Here is a 27,555-nt window from a genome sequence, read left to right as displayed (position 1 = left end):
CCCGGCCGTCACCGGGGCAACCGCGGCAAACAAAATGGCGTCGCCTGGGTCGAGCCCGCCGGGGGGAGGGTGAGTCCGTTACTAGCCCGAGGCGGGCTGCGGCGCGTCCCTCCCGCCCGTGGGGGCAGCGAGCCACAGACCCCCCGGCCGGGCCCGTCGGCTTGCGCCGTGAGGCCTTGTGACGTCACTGCGGGGTGCCGGGGGGTCACTGCCTTGCATGGGGGTGCCTGGGGGGGTCACCACTGTGCTGGGGAGTACCTGGGGGGGTCACTGCCTTGCATGGGGGGGTGCCTGGGGGGGTCACCACTGTGCTGGGGAGTACCTGGGGGGGTCACTGCCTTGCATGGGGGGTGCCTGGGGGGGTCACCACTGTGCTGGGGAGTACCTGGGGGGGTCACTGCCTTGCATGGGGAGTACCTGGGGGGGTCACCACTGTGCTGGGGAGTACCTGGGGGGGTCACTGCCTTGCATGGGAGGTGCCTGGGGGGGTCACCACTGTGCTGGGGAGTACCTGGGGGGGTCACTGCCTTGCATGGGGAGTACCTGGGGGGGTCACTGCCTTGCATGGGGGGTACCTGAGGGGGTCACTGCCTTGCATGGGGGTACCTGGGGGGGTCACTGCCTTGCCTGGGGTGCTTTTGGCTGTCGCTGTGTTTCCAGGCTGGGGCGGGGATGTCAGCGCAGGGCGGCGGGAGGCCTCCTGTCGCACTGTGGGCGTTTGCGATGTCATTGCGCTTGCGTGCCGGAGTGGGGTGATGTCGTAGGGTGATGGCAGAAGGTCGTGAGTTTGTCCCGCCAGAGCAGCCCGAGGGAAGCGGCAGACTTTGTCTGAGGGCCGTGGGACCCGTCCTCGTTTTCTGTATTTTCAGTGACAGACTAACCCCCTGAGACTTTCTGGCATGAAATGGTGCAGACTGTGGTCACCCTCCTTTTTCCCCTGGAGGCTGCCGCCTGTGTGGAGACCACAGGGCCCAGAATGAAATACCTGAGCGTTGTTTCTATGGGCCTGTCTACTCAGCAGAGACAAACCTGCTGCTAGCCCATGCCATCTGACTTGGGCTCCTGGGGCTCGGGCTGTGGGGCTGTTTCATGGCTGAGAAGATTTCTGGGCTTGGGCTGCAGGACCCTGCATGGTGGGAGGATCCCAGAGCTTTGGCTCCAGCCTCAGCTCCGAAGTCTACCCAGCCAAGCCTCATGAGCTCTGTATGACATGCTAAACTCCTTGGTCTGCTCAACCACCCTGCTCTGAAGGAAACCGCTAAGTGTGTGGTGATAAAATACACCCTGGAGCCGTCTGCTTTTCAACGTGCCCCTCAGTCTTCTCTCCCAAGGCACTTCACTCTGTGTCATCCCGCCGCCTGGCATTGTAACACTGTCTTTGTTCCCTAGGATCTAGAGCTGTCTAAGGTATAACCATGAGTTCTCCTCTTTCCTCCCTGGGAAAGCACCGCAGAGTCCCACTGCAGCTACAGAGTCCAGGGTAAATGAGACATGAGGGCTCTTTCTGCTTTAAGATTTGTGGCCACCCTTGCTTAGTTGTGCAGTTTTGATCCCAGCTGCTTTTGTCCTCACGCTATACGAGGGTTCTTCTTTGGTCTTGATCTTTCAATATTCTGGGTCCCATTGAAGTAAGTACAAGGTAACGACAGTCAGTACCACTCTGGAGTCACTCCGCACCTTGCAGAATTGAGCCCTAAAATCCAGAATTGTGCCATCCTGATTCCAGCTGTGAGCCCTGATTCCACGGTGAGGCCCTAAGTGATCCAGAGCAGTCTCTGCAGTTACGATAGCAAGAATTACCCGGGGCTCTTGGTTCTATGGCCTTGAGGCACAAGCTGGTCCCCAGTTGAGGCCAGAAAGACTATTGCACAATTCTGCGTAGCAACAGTTGGCCGAGTTTGTTGTTTGTCTTCTTTTCACTTTTTCCTTATATGAAGTAGCTTCCAGTGATCTTAATTACTGTTAAGCAACTCCAAATATGTTGTTTGTGTGTGAGCTCACTCATCACAGACAGCAAGTGGGGGCTTGTTTGATTTATCTGTGTGGTGAACTGGGGAGAAAGTAGAGGTGGATGTATTTCAAGATTATTTTTTATGTAATTTACAAGTCTCTGATACCTAAAACCAATTATGCAGCAGCTAATTAATCGGTCTGCTGTTTGTTTTCTGTATTCCCTATTCTTACATGCAGGAAAAGGACTCTCTCGTTTAAACTGAGTGCCCACAATGGTAAGTAAGGCCTCTCTCTTTCCTTTATGTGTTTTGCATTTAAGTGTTATGTGCTTAGTTCTTTTCTTGTCCTTGATTTCTCTCTCCTTCCCGCATGTGTCAGAAATCAGCTTAGTAAGAGCTAGTTTTCCCAATCCCAGGATTTGTTAGAACATGCAGACTCTCTCAAATGCTTTACAATTCCAAAGCTAGCTGCTTCCCTCATTCTTCCCACACTTGGCACACCAATCCCTCTCATTAACGTTAACAAAATTACAAGTAACATAAATAAGATTTTTAAAATCAATATGATATGAGAGAGAACTAGAACAGTTTTGTCTTTGAAAAACATTAAGCTTTCTAGTTCTCTCTTTTTGCACCGCTGTCTTGTGGCTTTGCTACATGGACTCTGGATGGGTTTGCAAGGCCACAAACACTAATCCTGGCTGCCGTCTCTTTTTTTCTGAAACAAATTCAGTTCCACTGCTCTCCCCTCTCACCCCCAGCAAAAGCTGCTGGAACCTAGCGCCATGGTCTCTGTCTCCCAGTACAGTTTTGTGTTTGATCTTTGTCTGTTTAGAGTGGACCCTCCTCACAGCGTGGACTGTATTATCTTTTGAGTACTGTACTCTCTCTCTATGCTTCGTAATCATCGCTTTGGAAGTCTTTGGGTGGACGAATGGGACCATGTCACACTTCGTACCCCACCCTCTCCTTCCCTAAAGATACATCCCTGCCAATGTTCTCTCTAATCTTTTCCACCCCTGTGCGGGATACTTTTTATGTGAACCAAGGCCTAGGAGTGGGCACTCTGCTACTCAGCTGTGCAGCACTGGAATCGCCCTTGAGCAGCTGCACAAACACACTGCCCCGGGAACACTGACCCCAGCATGCTCTTCAGAAGAGCTTGGTGAGGCTTCATCTAGCAAGTGACCCCGGCCCTGCCTCTCATGCTTTCTTTGCCTCTTGGATTCACAGAGGATGAAGCTATGCTGCTGAATGACATCCTGTCTCCTCGAACACAGATTCCGGCGCAAGCCGTTTCCCCTTCCTGCTCAAAGGGAACGGCAACAAAAGCAAGTACCCAGGGTAACGTCTCTGACAGGCCGTTGGCCAGATACAGCGCTTGCCTCAGGGACACCCCTGCCTCTGCTAGCCATCTAGACTCAGCCCCCAGGCCTGGAACTTTCGTGGTCCACAGCGGGCGCTTCATTAGTGAATCCAGCCACAGAGTCTGGTGCTCGTCTTGCATCCCTGAACGCTTACACAGCGTGCCCGTTAGTAATCCAGGGATGCATCCGCAATCTCTGCAACAAGGTCCCTGTCTGCCTAGCATCCAGTTATGCTGTGCGATGACCAGGCCAGGGTTCCTGCACCGTGCCTCAGCCCAGCTCATATTGTACTGGATGATCAAAAGGGTTCCCCTTGGTCAAATGAAGCCTGTAATTCTGTAAGTGCTTTTTTGGATGATGTGTTGCACTTGTGCTTGCAGGGGCAGCTCCGACTGACATGGAGCTCATGTCCTCCATGATGCAAAAAATTGCTTTGTTGGAACAAAAAGTAAAGAGCCAAGCACAAGAACTCCAGCTGAAGGTAAAAATGCCCGTCTCTGTGGAGCCTCATTTGAGAGCCATGAGAGCAGTTCCGGCTCTGCTAGCCAGAGCCATGATCACACTGAGTCTGGAATTAAACAAGTATCAGAGGGGTCGCCGTGTTAGTCTGGATCTGCAAAAGCAACAAGGAGTCCTGTAGCACCGTATAGACTAACCGATGTATTGGATTTGCATAAGCTTTTGTGGGCAAAGACCCACTTCATCAGATGCATGCAGTGGAAATTTCCAGAGGCAGGTATAAATATGCAGGCCAGAATCTGACTAGAGATAATGAGACAAACCTTGGTGCCAGCTCTGCCCACATATCTACACCAGTGACACCATCACAGGACCTAACCAATCAGCCACACCATCACTGGCTCATTCACCTGCACATCTACCAATGTAATATACGCCATCATGTGCCAGCAATGCCCCTCTGCTATATACATCGGCCAAACTGGACAGTCCCTACGCAAAAGAATAAATGGACACAAATCAGGTATTAGGAATGGCAATATACAAAAACCTGTAGGAGAACACTTCAGTCTTCCTGGACACACAATAGCAAATTAAAAGGTAGCCATCCTGCAGCAAAAAAACTTCAGGACCAGACTTCAGAGAGAAACTGCTGATCTGCAAAAGCGACGAGGAGTCCTGTGGCACCTTATAGACTAACTGAAGTGTAGGAGCATAAGCTTTCATGGGCAAAGACCCACTTCGTCAGATGCATGTAGACTGCATGTAGAACTGCTGATCTGCAAATTTGACTCCATCAGCTCAGGATTAAACAAAGACTGTGAATGGCTAGCCAATTACAAAAGCACTTTCTCCTCTCTTGGTGTTCACACCTTCAGATCAGCTGCTAGAAGTGGGCCTCATCCTCTCTGATTGAATTAACCTCCTTATCTCTAGCCTGATTCTTGCCTGCATATTTATACCTGCCTCTGGATATTTCCACTACATGCATCTGACGAAGTGGGTCTTTGCCCACGAAAGCTTATGCTCCAATACATCAGTTAGTCTATAAGGTGCCACCGGACTCCTCGCCGCTTTTGGAATTAAACAGTGTCACTGGTCTGGAGACAAGGCTTGGATCTTACTAATGACAGAACCTGCTCACTAGACAGGCCCAGCTGCTGGCACCACATGGCTGTTAGGGGTGGTGTGGCTGGGGACAGTCCCTGCAGTGCTGAGGCTGCAATGAGACTAGTTACAAATGAGCCCCAACCAATGTTCCCCCTAATCTTTTCCATCCACGTGCAGAATAATTGTTGTCTGTGCACTGAGGCATGTGCAAATGTGCACCACCAACAGAAACAAAACCTAGCTGTGGGTGCTCTGCTAATCAGCTGGGCAGCATGTGAACCTCTCCTGAGCGGCTGCACAAGCACCCAGCTTCCAGGAAGCACTGGCCCTAACACCTAGTGTCATTGGGTCGTCTACTTTGGATCTTTTTCTTCCTTCCGTTTCACATGTTCGAGTTCAGAAGGCCAGAGTCTCCCTGATGCAGACACGTCTGATGGAAACGGGGACGGCTAGGACCCTCTAAATGTTTAGGGCAAGTCATGTTTCCAGTAGCTAGACAATCAGGGCTCTCTCCAGATTTGCCAGGCGCTCGTTACCGGCTTCGCTTTTAGCTGCTCCCGGGAGGGTGGGGACTGGCAAGAGAGCACGGGCACAAGCTGCATAACTGGACAGTGGGTGAAATGGGAGAGAGGAGCTATCCTGGATCGCTGCTCCCCAGCTCAAGCAGGTAGAGAGGTGACTTGGTCCCTAGCCTGCTCCTGGGACTGTGCAGGTTGGTGCTGTCCCCTTACTCAGGGCTTGTGGTAACTGCACAGTTCAGCCTGGTGTGAGTCTGGGCCAGGTCAAACCCTTTCTAGACTTTATCTGGGTATAGTTAATCGGCCTGGCTTCTGGAGCAGGGTGGCTACGTCAGTCGGGCTGTGAGATCCTCCGTGGAAAGGCACCAAGTGGATTCATGACTTTGCCTTTGTTCTTGGGCCTGCAGACTAGAAAGGCTGCTGAACTTGAGAAGCAGGTGAAGGCCCTTCAGAAAAGGAATGGTACGTTGTTCTGGCCACCTCGTCCTGGGTGTGGCTTCCGTGCCCTGATCCTGCTGCTGGGGACCTCAGCACAGCCCCTTCCTGTGGGAAGCCCAGTTCCAGGAGCTGTGAATGATGCAATCTCTCGCTGCTTCACTTGGCAGCAGGTTTCAGTTCATGCACACGTCTACCTGCTGCAGAGGTTGAGGCAGCTGGTCTCTTTCACTGTGGTAATGCTTTCCCACAAGTCAGAGCCCAAGCAGAAGTTGGTCACAGAACCGTGTGGTGTTCAGAAGAAATGAAACCAGGGTTCAGATTTGAAGTGACTGAAGAAAGGAACGGGCCTTTCCCTGGGTTAAAAAATCAAAAAGGGCCCCTCTTGGCGATGGTTTACTGAGGGTCTCCACGGGCTCCCACGGCCAAGTTTTTTCCTTGCCCCACATGTGATCTAATGCCAAATGTGATCCAGCCTGGAGTGAATCTCTTCCTAGAGTTGACTCCCCTCATGACGATCCCTGGGAATTCAGTGGTTCCCTCGCGCTGAGCCCAGACACGGTGGGTGGGGTAGGTGCCTAAACTCCAGCTGTGGGTACCTGCATTTGGGAGTTAGGCGCCCAGATCCCTGTTTTAGTTCCATTGTGATTCACAACAGCCCTGCTGAACCTGCAGGTACCTAAACTCACTAGGCACCTACATTTTTCTGAGTCAAATTTCCCGAAGCATCTGTGTTCCTGCCTCTGGGCATGTGCACTGCTGCCTCCGGGAGTAGGGAACATCCCCCTTGCCTCCCACAGGCAGGGTTTATCTCGCCCATCATGTGTTCAGTCTCTCCTGCACAGCAGAGTGGATCCAATTCACCGGCTGCTGTCTTCTGAGGAGGTTCCTAGCTCCACACTGGGCCGGGCGAGTCACTCCTGCAGCATCTCTGCAAACAGCGCCATTTACATGTCAGCTCATTCTGTGCAGCGCATTGCCCAGAAATACCAGCCAAATGTTTTTCATCCGTCCCCGTCATTTGGGAGGTGATCCCGGCTGACCTGTCAGCGGGCAAAGAGTTCTGGCCCACTTCTGTGCCTGGCGACTCCTGGTGCAGTTCTTCTGCACAGGGTGCCGAGGGTCCCTGCGCTGCCTGACCCTGCCTAGCTCAGCTCTTGTCTGAAGCTTTTTATAGCAAAAATCAAACCCCTCCGGTCTCTTTCTTCTGCAGATTCCCCCGAGTCAAGCAGGACTGAGGAACTGGAAGCGATATGTCGTCAGCTGCAGAGTCGGGTTTGGGAAATGGAGGTGAGCTCTTCTTTCTGTGCGTACCTGTTCAGTTCTTCCTAAGCTTCCAGAAGGGCCTAGTGTCCGTGTATCTTGTCAGCCATTCCATGGCACCCAGAGCAGGGGTTTTCAAACGACGGGGCGCGACCAGGACCGGGGGGTGGGATGTCGGGCGCTGGGGCTCGGTGCTGCAGGGGAATCAGGTGAGCAGTGGGGGGGTTCTAAGGCAGCACCCTGCTGTCCTGACACCACAAACTGTGCTGTGCCCTAGAAGCAGCTGGCAACAGGCCCGGCTCCTAGGTGTGGGGAGGAGAGCACAGAGGGCTCCATGCACTGCCCCTGCCCTTAGCAGTGGCTCCACACTCCTGTGGGCTGGGAACCTGCTGCCAGCTGCTTCTGGGGGCAGCGTGGTCTGCAGTGCCAGGAGAGGCAAGAAGCTGCCTTAGCCTCCCCACTGCACCATTGCCCGGGAGCCGCTCACTATAAGCCCCCCGCCTCAAAGCTGCAGCTTCCTCCTACCCCCCAAAGCTCTCATCCTCAGCCCTGCTCTAGAGCAGCCCACACTCTAGTCAAATCATGGTGGGTCGTGGGAATCAACTAATTTCTTCAACGGGGTCACGAGAAAAAAAAGTTTGAAAATCGCTGGGCTAGAGCATGTCTTCCAGAACGGCCTCTAGTCTGGCGCTGAGGACTTCAGGAAGCGGAGAATCCCTCGTGCTGGTGAGCTGTGCTCACGTGTGATAGACCCTCGTCAGTAGCCTGTGACCAGGACTGCGGTGCGGGGAGTGAAGAGCTGGGTATCCAGATGGCAGCGCGGGGAACATGATTGACGCTGCTGCTGCTTTGCGTTTTACCCCAAGGCTGCTCTGCTGTTATCCCCATTTTAAAGAGTGGAAAGCTGGGTCCCGGAGAGGTTAAGCTGCTGCCCAAGCCCAGAGTCAGTGGCTCTTGATAATGTTCAGCTGTTTGATATGGAACCTCGACAATTGATCATTGTCTTCGGTCACCTGGTGCTGGCCACTGTGGGCAGACAGGCTACTGGGCTAGATGGACCTTTGGTCTGACCCAGTACGGCCGTTCTTATGTTCTTATGACACTTTCCACTATCGTGCAAAATTGGTATCTGACCGACCCGGCCTGGTGATTGGAGCAGGGAACTGGGAGTCAGGACTTCTGGGTTCTCCCCGCAGTGCTGCCACTGACTTCACTGGGTGGCCCAGAACAAGTTTCCTAACCTCTCTGTTGTTGTTTTCCAGGGTGTAAAATACGAGTAGCTGTCCTTAACTTAATTGATTTGGGGGCTTAATAAATGAATCTTTGCCATGTACTCTGAGGCCCTTGGGAGAAAGGGGCTAAGTAAATATAGCTCGTTGCTGACACCTGGCTAGATTGCTTGCGTTTTTAATAGCTCTTCTACACAGACACTTAGCTGCCCCCTTTTGATCTGAAGAGCTCTGTTTCTGTTTCAATTCCTCCTTTTGCTATTCCAAGTTAACTGGCTGACTCGGTAGAAGTGAAGTCTTTGCAGTGATCGGTATCGTGATAGACTGAGTACTGAACGATGGATCATTGTGAATCAATTCAGGCAATTTTTGGATTCCAGGAAATGCTGCTCTTCCTGCTCAGTGTGTTTTCTCCCCTCCCCCACCCCCCATCCTGTGACAGGGTCAAACCTGTTCAAGGCGACACACATTTTACAGCTCCCATTCCTAGCCTTTTAGAGTTCCATAGTCCCCCAGGCTAGTTCATCCTCTTCTCCCCTTCCCATGCAGCAGTTTCTGAATGATTATGGATTGATTTGGGTTGGAGAGAGGCATGAACAGCTGGAAGAGTTGAAATCATTGACGAAGCAGGAAAATCAATCATCAAGGAGCCTCTGGAAACCAGGTAAAGCAGAAATGCCCTTTGCTGAGGCACACAGCCTGCCCCTCATGGGGTGTTTAAAAGGCCTAATATTCTCCAGATTGGAAAATCAGTCGTTCATGGCATGATAGGCCTCGGTAGCTCCTCTTGAACTGCTCCATTGGGGCCAGCCTTGTGCCGAGATCTTAGCCTGAGGGGACTCATGCAGTTCATAGAATCCTAGGGCTGGAAGAGACCTCAGGAGTCATCAAGTCCAGTCCCCTGCCCAAGGCAGGACCAACAAAACTCAATCAAGCCAGCCAGGGCTTTGTCACGCCGAGACTTAAACACCTCGAGGGATGGAGATTCCACCCCTCCCTAGGAACCTGTCCCAGCGCTTTGCCACCCTCGCAGTTCTTGCTGTTGACATGGCATCGTAGATGGGGCTGACCCGGGAAGAGGCACCGTTCCACCTCAAGTGCCTGGTCCAAAAGCCGGTTTAAGTCACGTGTTTGGCTTGTTAGTTTGTTTTTACAGGTACACGTACGTGACCTTTCCATTCCCTTTAGTCATGTCTCTGGACATAAGGGAGGAGACTGTTCAAAGGCCCGAATGGGAGATAAGCCCCCAAGCCCCTTTGGAAGCCTCCTCTCTGTTCTCTGTAGATCAGGCTTTCCCTGTATTGCCCTCCCAGTGTGCTTCAGCTCAGACCCGCAGAGCCCTCTTCTAGGCTCAGGGCTGAGGGGACCTTGGTGTCAGTGGTGTCCCCCGGGCTCTCTGTTGGGAAGGGGCCTGTTAGGAATGACAGCTTGTGAGCACTGAACCCCCAAATCAACCTCCTGGCCTTTAGGGAAAGACAAACAGCTGTAGGGTGGAATTTCCCAAAGCTCGTGAGTGCCGGGCAGGCACAGGTACCTTGCAAATTGGCAGGCCTGGAAAATCCTATCTGTAAATGACAAGCCATGGAGCCTGGGGGAGGATTTTGTGTGGTCAGAGCCCAGGTTGGAAGCAGTTTATTGTAAGGGTAAAGATACCCAGTACAAATCCGAACAGCTTGGTGTGGGGATGAAAGGGCCGACAGCCCAAGGTGCAGGTTAGAACCCTGCACGTTTACATCCAGGGGTATCCGCATCTGTGAATATCTGCAGTTCTTTTTTGCGGATGTGGATACAAAATGTTGTATCTGTGCAGGATAAGTCCTGCAGATTGTCAGTTGCGAACATCCTTCCCTGTTATGATTTCCTCATGGTGATCCTGGGGCCCACACCCTGGAAACCAGGTAAAGCAGAAGTGCCCTTTGCTGAGGCACACAGCCTGCCCCTCATGGGGTGTTTAAAAGGCCTAACGTTCTCCAGATTGGAAAATCAGATCGTAGGGATTTATTAACCCGTCGAGTTCATGGCATGATAGGCCTCGGTAACTCCTCTTGAACTGCTCCATTGGGGCCAGCCTTGTGCCGAGGTCTTAGCCTAGAGGGGACTAACCCCAGCCCATTTCAGCAGAAAGGAGACTTGCAGCTCCAGGAACATGTTAGTAACTGCATATATTTCATAAATCCCATTTCTTCTGGGCCAGCTGTCAGGAGGGAAATCTGCAGAAGCAGCCTCCATACCTTGAGTGACTGGAGCCTAATTCCTGTCTCAGCTAACACAGGCATAAAAATCAGGCCCTCTCCGTATGTATTCATTGCATTGCATTGCTTTGCCCTAGTGCCCGACCTCATCAAAATGCAGGACAATGTAGCACTTTAAAGACTAACAAGATGGTCTATTAGGTGATGAGCTTTCGTGGGCCAGACCCACTTCCTCAGATCAAATAGTGGAAGAAAATAGTCACAACCATATATACCAAAGGATACAATTAAAAAATGGAACACATATGAAAAGGACAAATCACATTTCAGAATCCCCATCCTCCTCCTGTTCTGAAATGCGATTTGTCCTTTTCATATGTGTTCCATTTTTTAATTGTATCCTTTGGTATATATGGCTGTGACTATTTTCTTCCACTATTTGATCTGAGGAAGTGGGTCTGGCCCACGAAAGCTCATCACCTAATAAACCATCTTGTTAGTCTTTAAAGTGCTACATTGTCCTGGTTTTGTTTCAGCTGCACTAGACTAACACGGCTCCATTTCTATCACTATTCTGACCTCATCAAAACACACTCCTGTTCCATTCCTCCACCAGCCGCATGAGCAGGTTTGCTGAGAGCCCGTTACCCTGTGGTGAATGCTGTCGTGTTTAGGTGGCCTCCTGAGAAAGGGTTGGAGAGCATGAGAATATACTTGCGACTTGCAGCAGCCGTCACCTTCAAAGAGCTATGAAAAACACCAGCTAATTAATGTTTGCAACCCTTTGGAGGAGGCAAGGGTGCCGGGCTCTGCCTAGCCGTGGGTGTCCAGCACAAAGCATTGTGCTCAGCTGCGTGTCGGTTCCCTTGGCTGTTTCTGACTGATTCATTTACAAAGTTTGTTTCCTCTTGTTACTTTTTGATAGATCCTCTAAAGGGGGGGGGGGGGAGGGAATAGCAGAACTGGAAGTATCAAAGGCCTCTCCTGGCCGATATCTCTGCACTGACTTCCTCTCGTGCTCGACTGTTGCTGCTCACCTCTCCCGCTCCGTCCCCTCAAGCACCCAAATGATCTCCTCGCCAGTAATTCGCCAGCAGGAGTCCTTGAGCAATACTGGTACTGCCTGGCGCCACCTTGCGCTTTCGATTGAGCAGGTCTTAACTGGGGAGGGAAGTGACTAGTTGACTATCCAGTAAGCAAAAGCTTATCAGATAGTTGACACACTAGTCGACTTGTTGCTCCCCCCCCCTTGCTGCCTCTATCAGAAAGAGGCAGCAAGGGGGGGAGAAGGAGGGAGTGCTGGGCGGAACTGGCTTAAAAGCCAGTTCCCCCCAGCTCCAGGTCTGTGGAGGGGGCAGGGCGCAGCAGCGGGGCCAGGGGGCCAGGGCGCAGCAGCGGGGCCACGGGGCCAGGGCACAGCAGCGGGGCCAGGGCGCAGCAGCGGGGCCAGGGGGCCAGGGGGCAGCAGTGGTGTTCCACATTTGAAAAGTACAGGAGTCCCCGCTGGGGCTCTTGAACGTTTCAAAGCGGAAAGGCAGCATGGAGCCTGGGGCCAGTTTCAATCTTTGAAATACACAAGAGCCCCTGCTGGAGCCCTGCGGGCCCTTGCTACATTTCAAAGGGGAAGCGCCCTTATCGATTAATCGAATAGTCGAGGGAAATTCCCTCGCCTATTCGATTAGTTGATTAATTTTAACACCCTGGCTACGTCTACACTGGCATGAATTTCCGAAAATGCTTTCATCAGAAAAGCGCGTCTAGATTGGCAGGATGCTTTTCCACAAAAGCACATTTTGCGGAAAAGCGTCCATGGCCAATCTAGATGCAGTTTTCCACAAAAAAGCCCAGATCGCCTTTTTCCACGGTCGGGGCTTTTTTGCGGAAAACAGTACTGTGCTGTCTACACTGGCCCTTTTGCGCAAAAGTCTTTCGGAAAAAGACTTTTGCCCAAATGGGAGCAGCATAGTTTTTCCGGAAAAGCACTGATGATTTTACATGAGATCGTCAGTGCTTTTCCGGAAATTCAAGCGGCCAGTGTAGACAGCTGGCACATTTTTCCGGAAAAGCAGATGATTTTCTGGAAAAACTTGCCAGTCTAGACACAGCCCCTGGGTCTTAACTAGACCTGCTAAATCGAACGCCAGAAGATTGATCTCTGGCTTGGCAAGTGGAGAGGTGGCCATCAGCTGGTATCCCATCTGCTCACTCCTGGGGCCTATGCCGAAGTTACTTGCTAGCCTAACCTAGGTTGCAAGCTCTTTGGGCCAGGTGCCACTCCTCCCGGTTTGTATTGTACAGAGCCAAGCACACAATAACCATAAAAACTACCAGGGCCCCAAGGAGTGTGAGCTGTGGTGCTGGCAAGCTGAGGCAGCTGCCTAAGTTGGTAACAAGGGGCCTGAGTGTCGGCTCTGGCGCGCTGTGTGCCTGGCAGCGCGGATGCAAACACTGCCAGTCTGAGGTTCACTCCCCAAGATGGAACTGCAAAGTGGAGGCAGATGGGAGCCAGGCCCGAAGTGGTAGGGTGGAGCAGGGAAACACGTGGGTTCAAAACTCCTGGCTGCAGGCGCCTCCCTCTCAAGAACTCTGCTTTCCCGGCTGCAGGCAACGCAACCGTGCCCAAGTACCGGATCGATCTGGATTTAATTTTGGAAAACCTGAAGGAGTTAAATGTGCTGGCTGGGGAAGGCGTGTCTCGGATCGAGCATACTGCGGGGGGTGCCAGACTGAGGCAGCCAGAAGCGGTGTCCCTCACTTTTTATCAGAATGGGATAGTCATGTTCAATGGACCCTTCCGGGCGTATGAGGAGCCGTCCACGCAGGTATGGACCAATTCATGGAGGCTGTCGGGTGGCTGCCCTCCGATAGCTGCCTCTGCAAAGGCTGAGGCTTGTGGGGGCTCCCCTGTGGGTTGGTGAGGAACGAAGGCTGCAAGTCTCTTTGTAGGTCTCCTGGTCTGATGCAGGTGGAATGTATCGGCCGCGAGGGAACTATGGAGTCTGGGGCCTGGGTTTTAAGCGTTCGTGCTTTGTTTCAGCAATGCCTTCAGGATCTCATGGACGGCTATTTTCCCTCCGAGCTACAGGCACGCTACCCGGAGGGCGTTCCTTTTCAGGTACGCAATGCAAAGCCCCTGCTGTCTTCCTGTGAGGAGACTATGCAACTGCGGCGCTGTCACTGTTTGCAGTTTCTCAACAGGAAATGAAGTTGGGTGTGTATGTGCCTAGCCCACATGCAGCTAGACTTTGGAGGTGCAGCATGGGAATGCACCTGTTCTAGCCGTTGCCGGAAACGTGGGGGCTTCTGTGTAACAGCTGAGCAGGTTGTCTGCTTCAGTGAACCTTGCCTCAAAGAGACATCTAGGGCAAAACTGCAGAGCTGTAAAAAGCAGCCAAAGGGAGGCAGCTGTGGGGGACAGTAGACTCCAGATCTTCGACTAGATTAGGCACCCAAATCCCATGGAGCTACGTGTGCCTGGCCCCTCTTGAAAATCTGGCCACTTCCATGTAGGTGCCTAGCTTTAGGCATGCAAGTTTGACACTGTCAGGCTGTGGCTGCGGGGCTAGAGCCTCATGGAGGAATGGGAGACACCCAGGGAGGACGTAGGGTACATCTACACAGGACTCGAACACCTGCAGCTGCTCTGCATCCACTCCCCTGGCTGAAAGCAGGGCTCTGGGCCATCCCCCTCGCAAGGTCTTAGAGCCTGGGCCCAGGCCAAGCCCAGCCGTCGGATAGCCTGCAGCTTAAGGCTCATGAGCCACAGGGGGCTCTTGCAGTGTGGGCGGTCTCAGAGTGGCCGTGTGCGTCTTGACAGCCGTGTTCGGCTGAACGGGCGGGGGCTGAAGATGGTGCCTTTGCTTCGTTGGGTCTGACGGTCCTGGCTGCGGGTACGTCCCTTCTGTTAGCACAGGGCAAGGCCACGCCTCGGAGCTATTGCAATTTCACATCACCCAGCATCTGAGGGCCAGTTTTCATAGCTGGGAAACCGAGTCAGGGTCCAAGCAGTGCGCTCGTGTGCACGGCTGGAGCGGTGTGATCACTGGATGTGTCATTGAGCGGCTGACTAGGAGGGTCTTAGGCTAGAAGGGACACGGGGAGGGGGGGCTAAAGGATCCGTAGACAAGTTCCTTCATAGGGGTTTCCATGGTAAAACCGCCCTCGGGGAACTAGCTTATCTCCGTGTTGCTTGTTCTTGTTTTGCTCTTACTGCTTCCCTTCCGTGTGCGCGGTGCAGGGAGAGCTGGGCTCTCTAATGGCAGCTGGCATTCATTGAACAGGTCACTGACAGGAGAGACGTTTTCTTTCGGGAGAGGCAGCTATCGGAGAACTTTCCTGGCCAGGGGCAGGTAGTTGGTCATTCGAGGTCGAGTGAGGTAAAGGAAACCAGTGAGATCCCAGGTGAGTCCTTTGCCATTCCCGCGAATCCCCGGAGAGCCTCTGCTTACCCCACGGGAGAGGGTGACTAAAGCCCATCCGGCTCCTAGCGAGTTGGTCGAGATCTCTGAGTGCCTGGTGACGTGTCTGAGCGAGGGGTGTGTACGTGCGGCGTGCGGCAGCAGCACCATGCCCCTCAGTGTCACGGTGGCCACGGAAGCACGCGGGCCTGAGACTTCAGCCATTCGTCAATTACCATCCCCCAGGCAGTTTTCCCAGACTGTGCATGAAACCCGCCCACGTCCCGCACGAAACCCAGCGCTCACTGTGACAGAGCTCTTGCCAGCATCGCCCACGGGAGGCCTTGATGAGAGCGGTGGGGGCCTTCCAACCCCTTGTTCCATTGCAGTGGACCTTCCCCGCCCCCCCAGATGCCAGCCTCCTCTTTTCCATCCCTGCTATGTAACAGCACCCCTCCAAGCGGGGGGGAGACACGTGATCTAGGACCAGCCCAGCTTCTGAATTCCAGAAATCTCATGCCAAAAATCCCTCTCGTAGACTGAGAATAACCCTGCTCTGGCTAGAGCTTGCAAGCTCTGGTCCCTCGTGGCGTTGTAGAGTGGCAGTAATACCTGACGATCCAGGCATGTGCATTTCCCATCAGCTGTTGAATCGTATCCTATTATTTATTAGCTCTGAAGAGCAGCCTCTCTGCTGTGGAATTTGGATCACATGCCTTAATTGTGATTTCTAACAGCCCTTTCCCAAAAGTAGGGGTGTGGCAGTGGACACGGTTAAACGTCACACACAAGGCCCCGCCCAGAGGCAGCAGCATGAGGGGGGAAAGCAGGCAGGAGCAGCAGGCTTTTAAGTCAGCTCCCCACATGCACCGGCTCCCTTGGAGCCGCCCCCTCCCCCCTGTGTAAATGTGTAACTGTTGAAAATGTCAGCAGCGCCACGTGGACCAAGACCCAGAGTCCTGTACGTCCCGACCGGTCCATAGTATAATTCTGATGAGCCCCAAAAGTGGAAAATTCTAGTATTAGTACAAGTGCTTGGTTTGATGCGATACAGACGGGGACCCTCCCCCCCAACCCTGTAACTCTCCCCTCCTCTCTCGGGGCAGGTCCCAAGCTCTCACTGGAGCAGTTTCTGAACAAACTTCCTAAATGCTTGGTCCAGAAGGGACACGTGATTGACGTCCGAGGGCCAATCAAAGAAACGCTGCAGGTATGACAGAGCCTTGCACACGCTGAGCCATGGCTGGGTGAGACTAACATTTAGGTCAATCTAGCAACACCTCTAAGGGTATGAAAAGCACCTCTGAGCTCATGCAGATCTAACACCCACGACCGTGCTGAACTTCAACATTTACTCCCCATTTTGCTGCAAGGGGAGCAAGTACTTTCCTTTGAGAAGTTAAATGATGAGAATTAAACTCTTTGTGCCCATACTGAACATTAGAAGGATGTAGACCAATCTAGTTGTATTGGGCCTGTCTTCTTGGATTAAAATGGCTACTAATTGATTAGTTTATACTTTAAAGTGCTACCAGACTATTTGTTGTTTTTTAAAACCAACAAAACATGTAGATGGTATTCTGGGCTGTGCCCACGAAAGCTCATGATACCATCTACATGGTTTGTTATTCTCTAAAGTGTTACCAGACTGTTTTGTTGGTTTTTTAAGTTTATCCCAAGTAATTACAGACCGACTTGGCTACCCCCCAAAGCTTTTGATTAGTTTATGTAGGAGTTGTTAGATTAGAAGAAGCCCCAGTCCAGATCAGGACCAATCCAGGCAGATTTTTTAAAATAAAAATTGTGTAACTTGGTACAGAGTTTGAAAGCTGTGTTTGTTATCCACTGGAGAAACCTGCCTGCTGCGGTGCAAGGTTTTGTGATGCTAGTTGAGGCTGAAGAAGGGGGCTGATCCAATGGTTTGGGGGTAGCCTGCTACATGGAAGCCTGGCTTCAGGTTCCTGCATACAGACTTCCTGTGCGAGCTTGGACAACTCACTCAGGGCCCGATATTTAAAGGTGTTCAGACACCTGAGGATGTGGCGAAGGGCTGAGGCCCTCCTGGAAATCCTGATACATTCCCGCCTGCATCTTTAGGTGCCTAAATTCCTTTAAAATCATCCCATAGTCTCTCCGTGCCTCAGTTCTCCATCTGGACTAGCCCTGCCCTCCCTCACAGGGCTCGGAGGATACATGAGGGGCTCAGAGCCTACAGCAGTGGAGTCTTGGAGAGGATGAACAAGCCAGTGGCCTCTGGAGGACAGGCCGTTCTCCGCCTGTGGCCAGAAAACAGGGGGACCGTCCCCCAGGGATTAATCCAGGAAAGCTGGGCAGATTGTAGCCGATGGTTCCGTTTGGTTTCAGGGCTCTGCTGGGACACGCAGCAATGAAGTGATCCTGGTGGAGACGCCCATCCTGGGAGCACTGAAGGAGAGGTAACGAGCAGTGGCCCCTTGGTCTCTCCTCTCGGGCCACCAGCCACAGTTCAAGGCAACCGATTGCCCATTTCTGCTGCTTTGTGATGGGCACGGGGCCTGCCAAGGGAAGGAGCGTGCGTGGGTGTAAAACCAAAGCCGCTTCCCTTTCACTGCTTGGTTTCTTGTTGGGAGCTAGCAGGAAGGCCCGGTTTGGTCTCTCCTAGTTTTGGGAGCCCGCTGAGATGTCCATGGTGAACCTGCCATCTTCCTTTGACTCTTTAGCAGGCTTCCCTTCTCCTAGCTAGCCTTGGTGTGAAAGGGGTGTCCACAAGCCAAGCCCCAGCCTGGCTATAAATCCCCCTTGGAATGGGGCAGTGTCCCCAGGGAAGAGCTGAGCAGAGGGGGTCGCCATGTCCCCCGTTTTCCAGGCTAGACGAGACCCGAATGTCACCTGGAACCAAGCAGGATTGTGTATTTAGAAAAGCAAAGAGCCCCGCCAGGCAGCCTTGGTCCCTGGCGAAGGCCTGAGAAAGGGCCCCAGCTGGTCTCAGCAAGGGAAAGCAGCCGTGCTGGACCCGCTGGGCGCAGGGCTGTCTTTCCACGGGCAACCCTGGCAACGGTAAGTAGCCACTGTAGGATGTTTTGGCCCACAATCAGTCAGGTTCAGGGCCCCGCTAAGGGCACGTCTCCACTACAGGGGCAGACCTGTACCGCTGAAGCTGTGCGGCTGTAAGAGTCCTGGGTAGCCACTCCCGTTGGTATAACTAAACCACCCCCGGGAGTGTCCCCAGCCAGGGCTGTTCACCCCAGTGCTTGGCTCTGTGAAGCGCAGGCTCGGCGGGGGTGTTTTTCACACCCCACCCACAATCGCTTTACCAGCAAAGTGCCCCCCTGCCTCTCTTCCCCCACCCTGCACAACAAGCAAGGGGCTCCCAGGGGGCAGCTCTGAGGCTCTGGGCAGGAGCAGCAGGGCAGTGGGGGGAGGAGAAGCTGTAGCGCTGGCACTTGACAACTTCCCAGCCAAACCAGTGAGGACCCCCTGCCCGAGGCTCCGAGATCGACCGGTAGATCCCGATCGACGGGTTGCTGACCACTGCCTTAACTTGTGAAGCTGCGCTCCTCTGCTAGCGCCCCTTTCCCAGGGTGTCTCCTGGTGCTCTGGCCAGCCCAGCCCACTTGGCCCGGCTGCTCAGTCCGTGTCTGTCCGGCAGGTTGAAGGCAGGCAAACAGGCTCCGCCTCCAGCCACCAACATTTCCACTCTCCGGATCAAATCTGAGAGCGGGGAGCAGACCTACATTGTGACAATGCTCTTCACAGAGACCATCGGGGACCTGCGCCAGCACCTCGCCCAGGCTCGGTGGGTACAGCGCTAGGCCGGCGCAGGAGGGAGGGCTGCTGCAAGCCAGCTGAACGCCTCCACCCCCTTGGGCAGGCCACAGTGAAAACTGGGCCAGTGGCGTTTCCAGATCCCTCCTGATCCCTGGACGCAGGGGGCTGGGAGAACTCTGCAGTGTAAGTCCAGCAGGCGCAGGCTCTAGGGATGGGAATAGTTAACGGTGCCTCGCCCTTACCATTCAGGCTTACTGATTGCGACAAGCCAGTGTGGGTTGGAGTATCCCCCCCACAGGGCCCTCTGAGGGCAGGCGCACTCCAGCCTGGCCAGAGCAGCCCTTGTCCTCAGCAAGCCCGGCCAGGTGTGGGCTCCCGCTCGCCCCCTTTAACCGGTGAAACAACATTTAACCAGTTAACTAGTTCAATGGGATGTCACATCCCTAGCAGGATCCCAGGGTCTACGCCTGCTGGGCCCCTCAGCAGCCATTGAGGCTGGTGGGGCTGACGGTGCTCGTCCCCTCCCTGGGGTGCTGAATGTAGCGGGCTCAGGCCAATGGTTTGGGAAATAGGAGATTTGACATGCCAACTCCCGCTGGCCTGCCCGCCCGCTCCCCGCTCCTCCCGCTGGCCTGCCCGCCCGCTCCCCGCTCCTCCCGCTGGCCTGCCCGCCCGCTCCCCGCTCCTCCCGCTGGCCTGCCCGCCCGCTCCCCGCTCCTCCCGCTGGCCTGCCCGCCCGCTCCCCGCTCCTCCCGCTGGCCTGCCCGCCCGCTCCCCGCTCCTCCCGCTGGCCTGCCCGCCCGCTCCCCGCTCCTCCCGCTGGCCTGCCCGCCCGCTCCCCGCTCCTCCCGCTGGCCTGCCCGCCCGCTCCCCCCGCCCGCCCGCCCGCTCCCCGCTCCTCCCGCTGGCCTGCCCGCCCGCTCCCCGCTCCCCCCCTGCCCGCCCGCCCGCCCGCTCCCCGCTCCTCCCGCTGGCCTGCCCGCCCGCTCCCCGCTCCTCCCGCTGGCCTGCCCGCCCGCTCCCCGCTCCTCCCGCTGGCCTGCCCGCCCGCTCCCCTCTCCGCCCGCTGGCCTGCCCGCCCGCTCCCCGCTCCTCCCGCTGGCCTGCCCGCCCGCTCCCCGCTCCTCCCGCTGGCCTGCCCGCCCGCTCCCCGCTCCTCCCGCTGGCCTGCCCACCCGCTCCCTGCTCCCCGCTCCTCTCGCTGGCCTGCCCACCCGCTCCCCGCTCCCCCTGCTCTCCTGCCTGCCCGTTCCCCTCTCCAACCCCTCCCCCCATTGGCCTGCATGGCTGCTCCCCTCTCTCCCTGCTGGGCTGCCCAGCCTATTCCCCTCTTCTCCCGTTGGCCTGCCCACCTGCTCCTCTCTCCGCCTGCATCCAGCAGTAGTACCTGGCGTGTCATGGTTGCTGTGCTCCCCAGGCTCACTCTCCACCACCTTCCCTGGACTATTGTCATGCCCAGCTCCCACTCCCCTTCCCAACTGTCCTTGTTCTCAAGATCCTGGAACCAGGTCTGGCCTATCCAAGGCACCTTTCCCCTCATCCCGGCTCCCTGCCTGGCCTCTGCTCCCTGTGCCTGCTCCTCCCTGCGCTCTCCCCTCTGTAGCTGCTACTCTCTGGACCAGCCTTCTGCGGGCTGGGCTTCGTCTGCGCTGGCTCCAGCCCCAGCCCTCCCAAGTGCTCCATCCTGCTGCCGCTGGCTTATTTGCAGCCTCGCTGTGGAACCCGGCCCACATGTCCTTCTCTTCCTAGGGGTGGGGACGTCCGGCCGTACGAGATCCTCAGCACCTTTCCGCAGCGGGTGTATGCGGACAGCTCCAGGACCCTGCAGCAGTGTGGGCTGGTTCCCAATGCCTCCCTTCTGCTGCGCGAAAAGCTCCCGGCAGCCACCGAGGAAGCGGGCCACCAAGCCGCTCCCAGCCTCAGCTGAGCTCCTGGGCCCGACACACCAAGCAGTTTGCTTTCCTTTCATCAGGGGCGCTGTGCACAGGCCGGGGGGTGCAGCCTCGCCCTTACTGAGAGGGAAGGAGGGTGGGGGCTGTGTTACCTGGCCTGCCACCCCCTGCAGGCAGAGCCAAGGGAGAACCAGCTCCGGAGGGCTGACTCCTCCCTCCACTAGCACTGAGAGGACTCGCCAGGCCTGGATCCACTTGCCCCTGGGGGCCGCCTTGAGAGGCCTCCGCGGGGAGCAGCCAGCCTGTGTAAATGCCAGCCCAGGGCCTTACACCCGGCTGGGTTTCTCTCCGCTTGGGCCGAGGCTGCAGCGAGTTGGGCAGGGGAGTACCTGTGCCCTCCCCTGCAAACCCTGGCACCAAGCTCCACGCCCACATCAGGGGGAGCAGAGCTGATCATGATCACGCTGGAGCCTGGGTCCTGAGACCCGCCCCCCTTTGTGGGCTTTCCAAGCAGACTCTAGCCCAGGAGCCTGCGGCAGGCCTGGTCCAGCCCTGGGGCTTTTATCGCAGCGCAGACAGAGCCTTAGAGGAGGGAGTTTACAGGCAAGGCCCAGCCCGGCTGGGTGCCGGTCCCGTTCCCACAGGCCTGGGCTCCCCGTGCTGGGGCTGGAGTCACATCTCGCACTGTGTGCAAACAGGCTCACTATTAAAGTCCATGGGGCTAAACCTGACTGCGTGGAACCCGCCTTGGAATCATTTGCAGCTGAGCCGCTGCAGCAGCCTGAGTGCCACGTTCTGCCTTCCCCACCCTCCTCCGCCCTGATGCAAGGAAACAAGCGCCAGCTGCTTTCCCGCGGCACGCTCCCCCCCTGCGAGCCCGCGCCGGGGCCCTGCGCCTTGAGTCACTTCTCCGCCGGGCACAGCGGTTCCAGCGCCGAGCAGGGCTCCCGGGGACCACCTGGGACTGGTGTGCACAGGCCCCTGGGGGAAGGGCGGGCCCCAGCGTTAAAGGGCAGAGTCTCTGGGACTGGCTCACACGCAGACCTTTCCCGCCATAACCCGGCTCAATCTCCCACCCGTCCCTGAAAGCCGCCTGCACCGTTCACCGCTCTTTCTGCTGGGCCAGGACGAAGCAGCAGCTGGTTGTTGGCGGAAGGCGCCTTTCCCTCTGTGCACTGCAGCAAGCCTCTAGCAACTTCCCCTTTCCCCTGCTCCCTGTGCGGTTAGTTAGCTCTGCACGGCCTCCTCTAGCCACTTCCCATGGGGTGCTTAGTAAAGCGCCAGCCCTGGGCCAGGCAGGGAAAAGGCAGAAGGATGGCGTCAGCTCATCCCACAGCCAAACCCCCACTGCAGCTCGCCCGGTGCCATCTTGCATACTCCTGCCACCTTGCCCAGCTAGGAAGGGTCCCACGTAACTTTCGCAGCCCGGGCTCACCTAGTGAGGTAGGCGTTTTCCCCCCAGCCGTGCTCCCTGCCACGGGCGTTTGGAGGGGGACTGGGAAAGGCACTCATGGAAGTTTGTTACGCCAGTGCTGGCGTTCTGGATGCCAAGGTCTGTGCATCAGGCTGCAGCGGGGAGCACAAGGAGCTAAGCTCTGAGCCGGGAAGTCACTGGGAATCGGTAAGTAGGATACCCAGTCTACCCTCCCAAGGACTAAGCCCCTTAAAAACCCACTCGGGAGCCAGCGTGGAAGGCCAGTCACATTTAATAGCATCGCAGAAGACAACAGTGGTCAGAAAGTTGCTTTTTGGCAAGAAAACAAAATGCACTTGGTCCAGGTTGCAAACAGCCGCACGGAAAGGAAAGAGGAAGGTGGGAGTGTCAGACGTCTGGGAGCGGCCCTGAGAGCTCCGGGGGGAGCTTTCACATCATGTCAGTACAGGAATGTGCTAATGGAACCGGGGGAGCAGACATGCCCTCACCCCCCAGCCTCTCTCGCGGAGTGCTGTGTGCGGAAGGGGTTCAGTTGTGTTGCTCGCCCTACCTCACACTGGCCCATGAGGGTCTCTGTTCCCCATCTTTGTGCAGTGCTTCTGCATTGAGGGTAGACAACTAGCTGCCCGTAGCTGTTTGGTCGGCCTGAAAGAGGAAGTGCAGGCTGCTGTGTTTACAGGGCCCTGGAACTGGTGACCAAATGCAGGCGGGCGCACCCAGCGCCACACCCTTCCCTGCTACAGCCCCAGACGCTCAGGAGAGGGGCCTGTGCTTTCCAACAGCCTCATTTCAGGTGACTTCACTTTACGGAGGCATTGGGAGCAAGGCCTGGCCATGTTCCCAGGCCTGGGCAGAGGTATCGGCCGCTTTGGAGCCCTGGGGTGAGGCAGGAAGAATCGCAGGCAGCTGCAAAGAACAGAGGGCTTGGTCAGGGGCTGCCCTGCGGCAGGAGCTAGCTCGGCATGGCAGGGACAGCCTAGGAGGAAGGTGATCAGAGGCAGTCGGTTGGGAATGCAGCCATGAAGTCCAGGGTGGGAAAGGAGCGGTCAGGCTAGCTTGAGGAACTCCTGCAGGGTGTTCTGTTCCACAGCCTCCACGAACAGCTCATAGTCCTGCCGGGAGAAAAGGCAACAAGCCGAGCTCAGAGCAGGGCGCAGCCTGGCCCACCCAGCTCAGCGGCACGAACACGAGCGCCGGGAGCAAGACAGTCCCAGCCCCGTTGCCTTTCCCTGCACTCGGGGCGGGTTCCACTCAGCGCGCAGCGGGATCGCTTTCACCCACAGGCCCCGCACACGGGGGCGCGCAGCAGCCAATGCGCTAGGGGCGCTAAACATCGGTCGACTGGACAGTCGAGTCACCTCAGGAATTCGTATCGGTGGCTCGACTGTCCTATAGTCCTCGGGGGCAGGGCCGGCAGCCAGTGCGCTCCAGCCCCACTCCCAAGGAGCCCCTGCATCGGAGGCAGCAGCGGGGGGTGCCAGGCAGGAGCTGGTCCACCAGACGCGCCAGTTTAAAACCCAGCTGCCTGACTCCCTGTGCTGCTGCCTCTGATACAGGACGCGGTCTGAGCTCCTGGACCCAGCGTGAGCGGGAAGCGAGCCGGGCTGCCTGCCCACCTACCTCCTAACACCACTTTAAATGCGGAGCCGCAGCGGGGGTAGGTCCTGACTTGTGGCAAGCCAGGGCTGCTGGCCAGCCTGCTAAAACATTTCCTGGGGATGTGCATCGTGCGTAGCAGTACCCTATGCGCTGTGCTCCTCGGTTAATCGAGGGCCCTCTTACGGCCCTACAACGCCCTGGGCTTTGGGGGAGGCGCCAGGCCGGAGCGGCACGCAGAGGGCTCGGTGCTGTTCCCGTGCGCACCAAGCGTCACTGGCCAGGCACCTCGTCCCAGGGCCCCCGCGTGGGAGACGATTTCAGGGCGCTCAGTCAGCGGGTCCTAGCCCATCCCCCGTACCCCGCAGTAGTGGTCTCCGTTGAAGATCTGGGGAGGAATGGCTTTGGGGTTGCCGGAGCGGGTCCTCATCTCCTCCCGCAGCGCGTTGTCCTGGGAGATGTCCACCAGCTCGTACTTGATGTTCTTCCCATCCAGGACCCTGGTCACTTCACTCTGCTGAGACTTAATCTGAAACAGATGGAGAAGGCAGGTCCCTCTGCTCCCTGCGGGGAACTGGCCGCAGCCCGGCTACAGGGTGAGGCGTTTCCGTTGGCAGAGGCACGTTCACGAAGCAGGTGTGTGCAAAATGGCCCGAGGGGCAGGACGTGCCAGGCAGACTGAGTCACGGCCGGCCGGCTCCGACCGACGCCCCGCAGGGAGTAGGATGAGGGGAAGAAACCAGTCACCGCTGGCTAGGAACGCCTGACTCCCAGCCCCGCCCTTGGCAAATTAGTGCAGGGGTTTGGGAGAGGGAGACGCAGCTGAACTGGGGAGAAGTACCCAGCCCCGTGGGGAATCAGTGTGGATAATGGGGGGGGGGGGGATTGCAGAGATCACAGCTGGATGTAGTAGAAGGACCCAGCCCCACAGGGAATCACAGCAGAATATGGGAGAGAGACTCAGCCCCACAGCAAGCTAGAGCGAGCGTACTGTGGGGTGGGATGCATAGTGGGGGGGGAGTAGCGAATAGAGTGGGTTATAGGAAAAGGTTAGGGTATATCCCAGGGGGGTGGGGGGCAGGGTTAGGGGCTGCAGATCACAGGGGGATGTGGGGATTAGGGTAATTTGGGGGGCAGAGGTTGGGTGCAGGATGGAGGGGTCAGGGTAGATCCTGAAGGTGCAGATGGGGGAGGTCAGGGCAGGCCCTGAGGTTGCAGGATTGGGGGGGGGGGGGGCAGGCAGATGGGAGTGGGGGCAGGGCAGGTCGGTGCAGACCCTGAGGTTGCAGGATGGGGGGGGGGGGACGGTGCAGGCCCTGGGGGGTGCAGCAGGAGGGTCGGTGCAGGCCCTGGGGGGTGCAGATGGGAGTGGGGGTGGGGCAGGGCAGGCCCTGGGAGAACAGTGCAGGCCCTGAGGTTGCAGGAGGGGGGCGGGGCAGGCCCTGGGGGGTACAGATGGGAGTGGGGGTGGGGCAGGTCGGTGCAGGCCCTGGGGGTGCAGGATGGGGTGGGGGCGGGGCAGGGCCCTGGGGGTGCAGATGGGAGTGGGGGTGGGGCAGGTCGGTGCAGGCCCTGGGGGTGCAGGATGGGGGGGCGGGGCAGTTCGGTGCAGGCCCTGGGGATGCAGATGGGAGTGGGGGCGGGGCAGGTTGGTGCAGGCCCTGGGGGTGCAGGATGGGGGGCGGGGCAGTTCGGTGCAGGCCCTGGGGGTGCAGATGGGAGTGGGGGCGGGGCAGGTCGGTGCAGGCCCTGGGGGTGCAGGATGGGGGGCGGGGCAGTTCGGTGCAGGCCCTGGGGGTGCAGATGGGAGTGGGGGCGGGGCAGGTCGGTGCAGGCCCTGGGGGTGCAGGATGGGGGGGCGGGGCAGTTCGGTGCAGGCCCTGGGGGTGCAGATGGGAGTGGGGGCGGGGCAGGTCGGTGCAGGCCCTGGGGGTGCAGGATGGGGGGCGGGGCAGGCCCTGGGGGTGCAGGATGGGGGGGGCCGGTGCAGGTCCTGGGGGTGCAGGATGGGGGGGCGGGGCAGGTCCTGGGGGTGCAGGATGGGGGGGGCCGGTGCAGGTCCTGGGGGTGCAGGATGGGGGGGGCCGGTGCAGGTCCTGGGGGTGCAGGATGGGGGGCGGGGCAGGCCCTGGGGGTGCAGGATGGGGGGGGCCGGTGCAGGCCCTGGGGGTGCAGGATGGGGGGGCGGGGCAGGCCCTGGGGGTCAGGATGGGGGGGCCGGGCAGGTCCTGGGGGTGCAGGATGGGGGGCGGGGCAGGCCCTGGGGGTCAGGATGGGGGGCGGGGCAGGAGCGCGGGGCCGGCTGCGGTGCAAGGGGGGGGGGCGCTCACCTCCCGCGAGCCGGTGACCGAGGTGCTGTAGACCCGCAGGCCGGCCATGGTGCTGCGCTCGGGCCCCGCTCGCCGCGCCTGGGAGCGGCCGCCCCGCCCCGCCCCGCATGTGACTGCGGGGACCAATGGGGCCTGCGGGGGAGGCGGCGGCTGGTTCCCTCCCCCCGCCCCTCCCGCTGCAGGGCTGAGACAAACCGGGGGGGGGGGGGCTCATCTACCCCCCCGGGCCGGACCCGCCTTGGGAGAGGCCGGGCTCGGACTTACCGGCCGCCCCGGGGGGAGCGGGGCTTGTCCGTCCAGGCTGAGCCCTCCCCGCAACAGCCCCGCGGCCTTAGAGGACCCAGCGCCGGGGGCAGGGCCTCGAACCCTGGGTCCCTTGTCTGGCTCACCCCCCCCTGCCCCCCCGCCCACGCACCCCGGAGCAGCCTTCGCCCTTTGTAACCCTGGCCCATTGGGTGACTCGACCAGTCACTGCTCTCACCCCCGGCCCGCCAGGCCCTCCCCTTGTCTAGCTGCACAGCCGGTTCTTCCCTTTACAACTCAAGGGCTTTGCACTGGTCCCGATTGGGGGCGTCTAGACTTGCCAGCTGCCTACACCGGCCGCGAGAATGTGCCAAGGACGCGGACGATCTCATGTAAGATCCTCAGGGTTCTCGCGCTAGAACGCTGATGCTCCCGCGCGGGGAAAGCCCTCTCGGGCCAGTGTAGACAGGGACAGGAATTTTTTGCGTAAGAAAACCCTGCTGGTGAAAATGGCCCCCGGAGCTTTCTTACGCAAAACCGCGTCTTGCCAGTCTAGACACAGCCATTGAGTTTTATCTTCTGGGAGCCAGGCCAGGGCTCCAGTCTCGTTTTGGACCCTCCGCCCCCAGCGTGCTTGCAACCCCTCCATTTGGCATCAGCTGCCAATGCCCTGTGCTCTGCACAGCCTTCATGAAACGGACATGAGCTCCCCTAGGGCACTGCTGCTGCCACAAGGGCTGAGGTGACGTGAGGCCAAGGTGGATCCATTACTAAAAGGGAGGCAATTTTGCTTGTTTACACCCCCCGCGAGGGCGATACCAGACGCTGCATCTACTTCTGGGAGCCATGTTTTAAAAGGACGTTGAACCATTGGAGTCAAGGGCTGACAAACGCCTTCTACTTGGAACACTGAAGCTGTTTCGCTTCTCCAAAAGAACCTTGTAATAAGACTTGATTGTGGGGTGCAGATACCTTCAAAGGGAGAAGACGGCAGGTACCAAAGGGCTTGTTAATTTAGCTGAGAAAGGCAGACCAAGAACCTGACACATTCAAATAAAAACGGTGCCTAACTTTTTGAACAAGTCGGTTAGCCATTGGAGCAAACCCACAGGTGGACTTCTCTTGCTCTTTTCAAATCACCAGGGGACACTATTCTAAAAGCTGGTTAGTACCGGGCTTGGTACTCAGGTAAGTGATGGAACATTTCCTCCAGCGTGTTTTAGACTGAGCTAGTGGTTCCCTCCAAGTCTCCGAAAGTCTTTGACCGGCCCTTCTAATCGACACACAAACCTCGAGCAGGGCTTCCTCCTTCACGTGGGAAACTGGCACAGTCGTTGTTTACAGCAAGATTACAGACCATCAAAAGCTGCTCAGGGTGAGGCAGACATGC

The 27,555-nt window shown here is 57.1% G+C and overlaps 2 protein-coding genes across 5 annotated transcripts; one reads left to right on the top strand and one right to left on the bottom strand.

Moving 5' to 3' along the window:
* On the top strand, positions 1 to 22,976 carry UBXN11 (UBX domain protein 11). Of its 4 annotated transcripts, none has more exons than XM_075909031.2 (15): positions 1 to 69; positions 1,390 to 1,480; positions 2,191 to 2,228; positions 3,186 to 3,296; positions 3,700 to 3,800; positions 5,814 to 5,868; positions 7,055 to 7,131; positions 8,886 to 8,997; positions 13,130 to 13,347; positions 13,563 to 13,640; positions 14,806 to 14,926; positions 16,029 to 16,132; positions 17,287 to 17,357; positions 18,551 to 18,697; positions 20,419 to 22,976. In XM_075909031.2, exons 2-15 carry the CDS (start codon positions 1,416 to 1,418, stop codon positions 20,594 to 20,596), a joined length of 1,476 nt encoding a protein of 491 aa, XP_075765146.2. In that variant the 5' UTR covers positions 1 to 69; positions 1,390 to 1,415; the 3' UTR covers positions 20,597 to 22,976. The 4 variants fall into 4 exon arrangements, with proteins under 4 accessions (XP_075765146.2, XP_075765145.2, XP_075765147.2 ...); XM_075909030.2 differs by having other exon boundaries at positions 8,883 to 8,997; XM_075909032.2 differs by lacking the exon at positions 1,390 to 1,480 and having other exon boundaries at positions 8,883 to 8,997.
* On the bottom strand, positions 22,250 to 26,081 carry SH3BGRL3 (SH3 domain binding glutamate rich protein like 3). The gene is made up of 3 exons (XM_075909036.2): positions 25,923 to 26,081; positions 23,954 to 24,121; positions 22,250 to 23,108 (listed from the first exon to the last, which is right to left on the bottom strand). Exons 1-3 carry the CDS (start codon positions 25,968 to 25,970, stop codon positions 23,043 to 23,045), a joined length of 282 nt encoding a protein of 93 aa, XP_075765151.1. The 5' UTR covers positions 25,971 to 26,081; the 3' UTR covers positions 22,250 to 23,042.
* Between the last annotated feature and the right edge of the window lie 1,474 nt (positions 26,082 to 27,555).

This window comes from Pelodiscus sinensis, chromosome 26 (genome assembly GCF_052426305.1).
Source record: "Pelodiscus sinensis isolate ZL-2025 chromosome 26, ASM5242630v1, whole genome shotgun sequence".
NCBI classification, from domain to species: Eukaryota; Metazoa; Chordata; order Testudines; family Trionychidae; genus Pelodiscus; species Pelodiscus sinensis.
This window is presented reverse-complemented; position numbering and strand designations above follow the sequence as displayed.

Coding starts and splice junctions, on each gene's coding strand:
- UBXN11 (XM_075909030.2), top strand. CDS start 1,416: ATGAGTTCTCCTCTTTCCTCCCTGGGAAAGCACCGCAGAGTCCCACTG. Junction 5,869..7,054: donor GGCCCTTCAGAAAAGGAATG/GTACGTTGTTCT, acceptor TTTCTTCTGCAG/ATTCCCCCGAGTCAAGCAGG. Junction 18,698..20,418: donor CAGCACCTCGCCCAGGCTCG/GTGGGTACAGCG, acceptor TTCTCTTCCTAG/GGGTGGGGACGTCCGGCCGT.
- SH3BGRL3 (XM_075909036.2), bottom strand. CDS start 25,970: ATGGCCGGCCTGCGGGTCTACAGCACCTCGGTCACCGGCTCGCGGGAG. Junction 24,122..25,922: donor CGGTCACCGGCTCGCGGGAG/GTGAGCGCCCCC, acceptor CATCTGTTTCAG/ATTAAGTCTCAGCAGAGTGA. Junction 23,109..23,953: donor ACGGAGACCACTACTGCGGG/GTACGGGGGATG, acceptor TTCTCCCGGCAG/GACTATGAGCTGTTCGTGGA.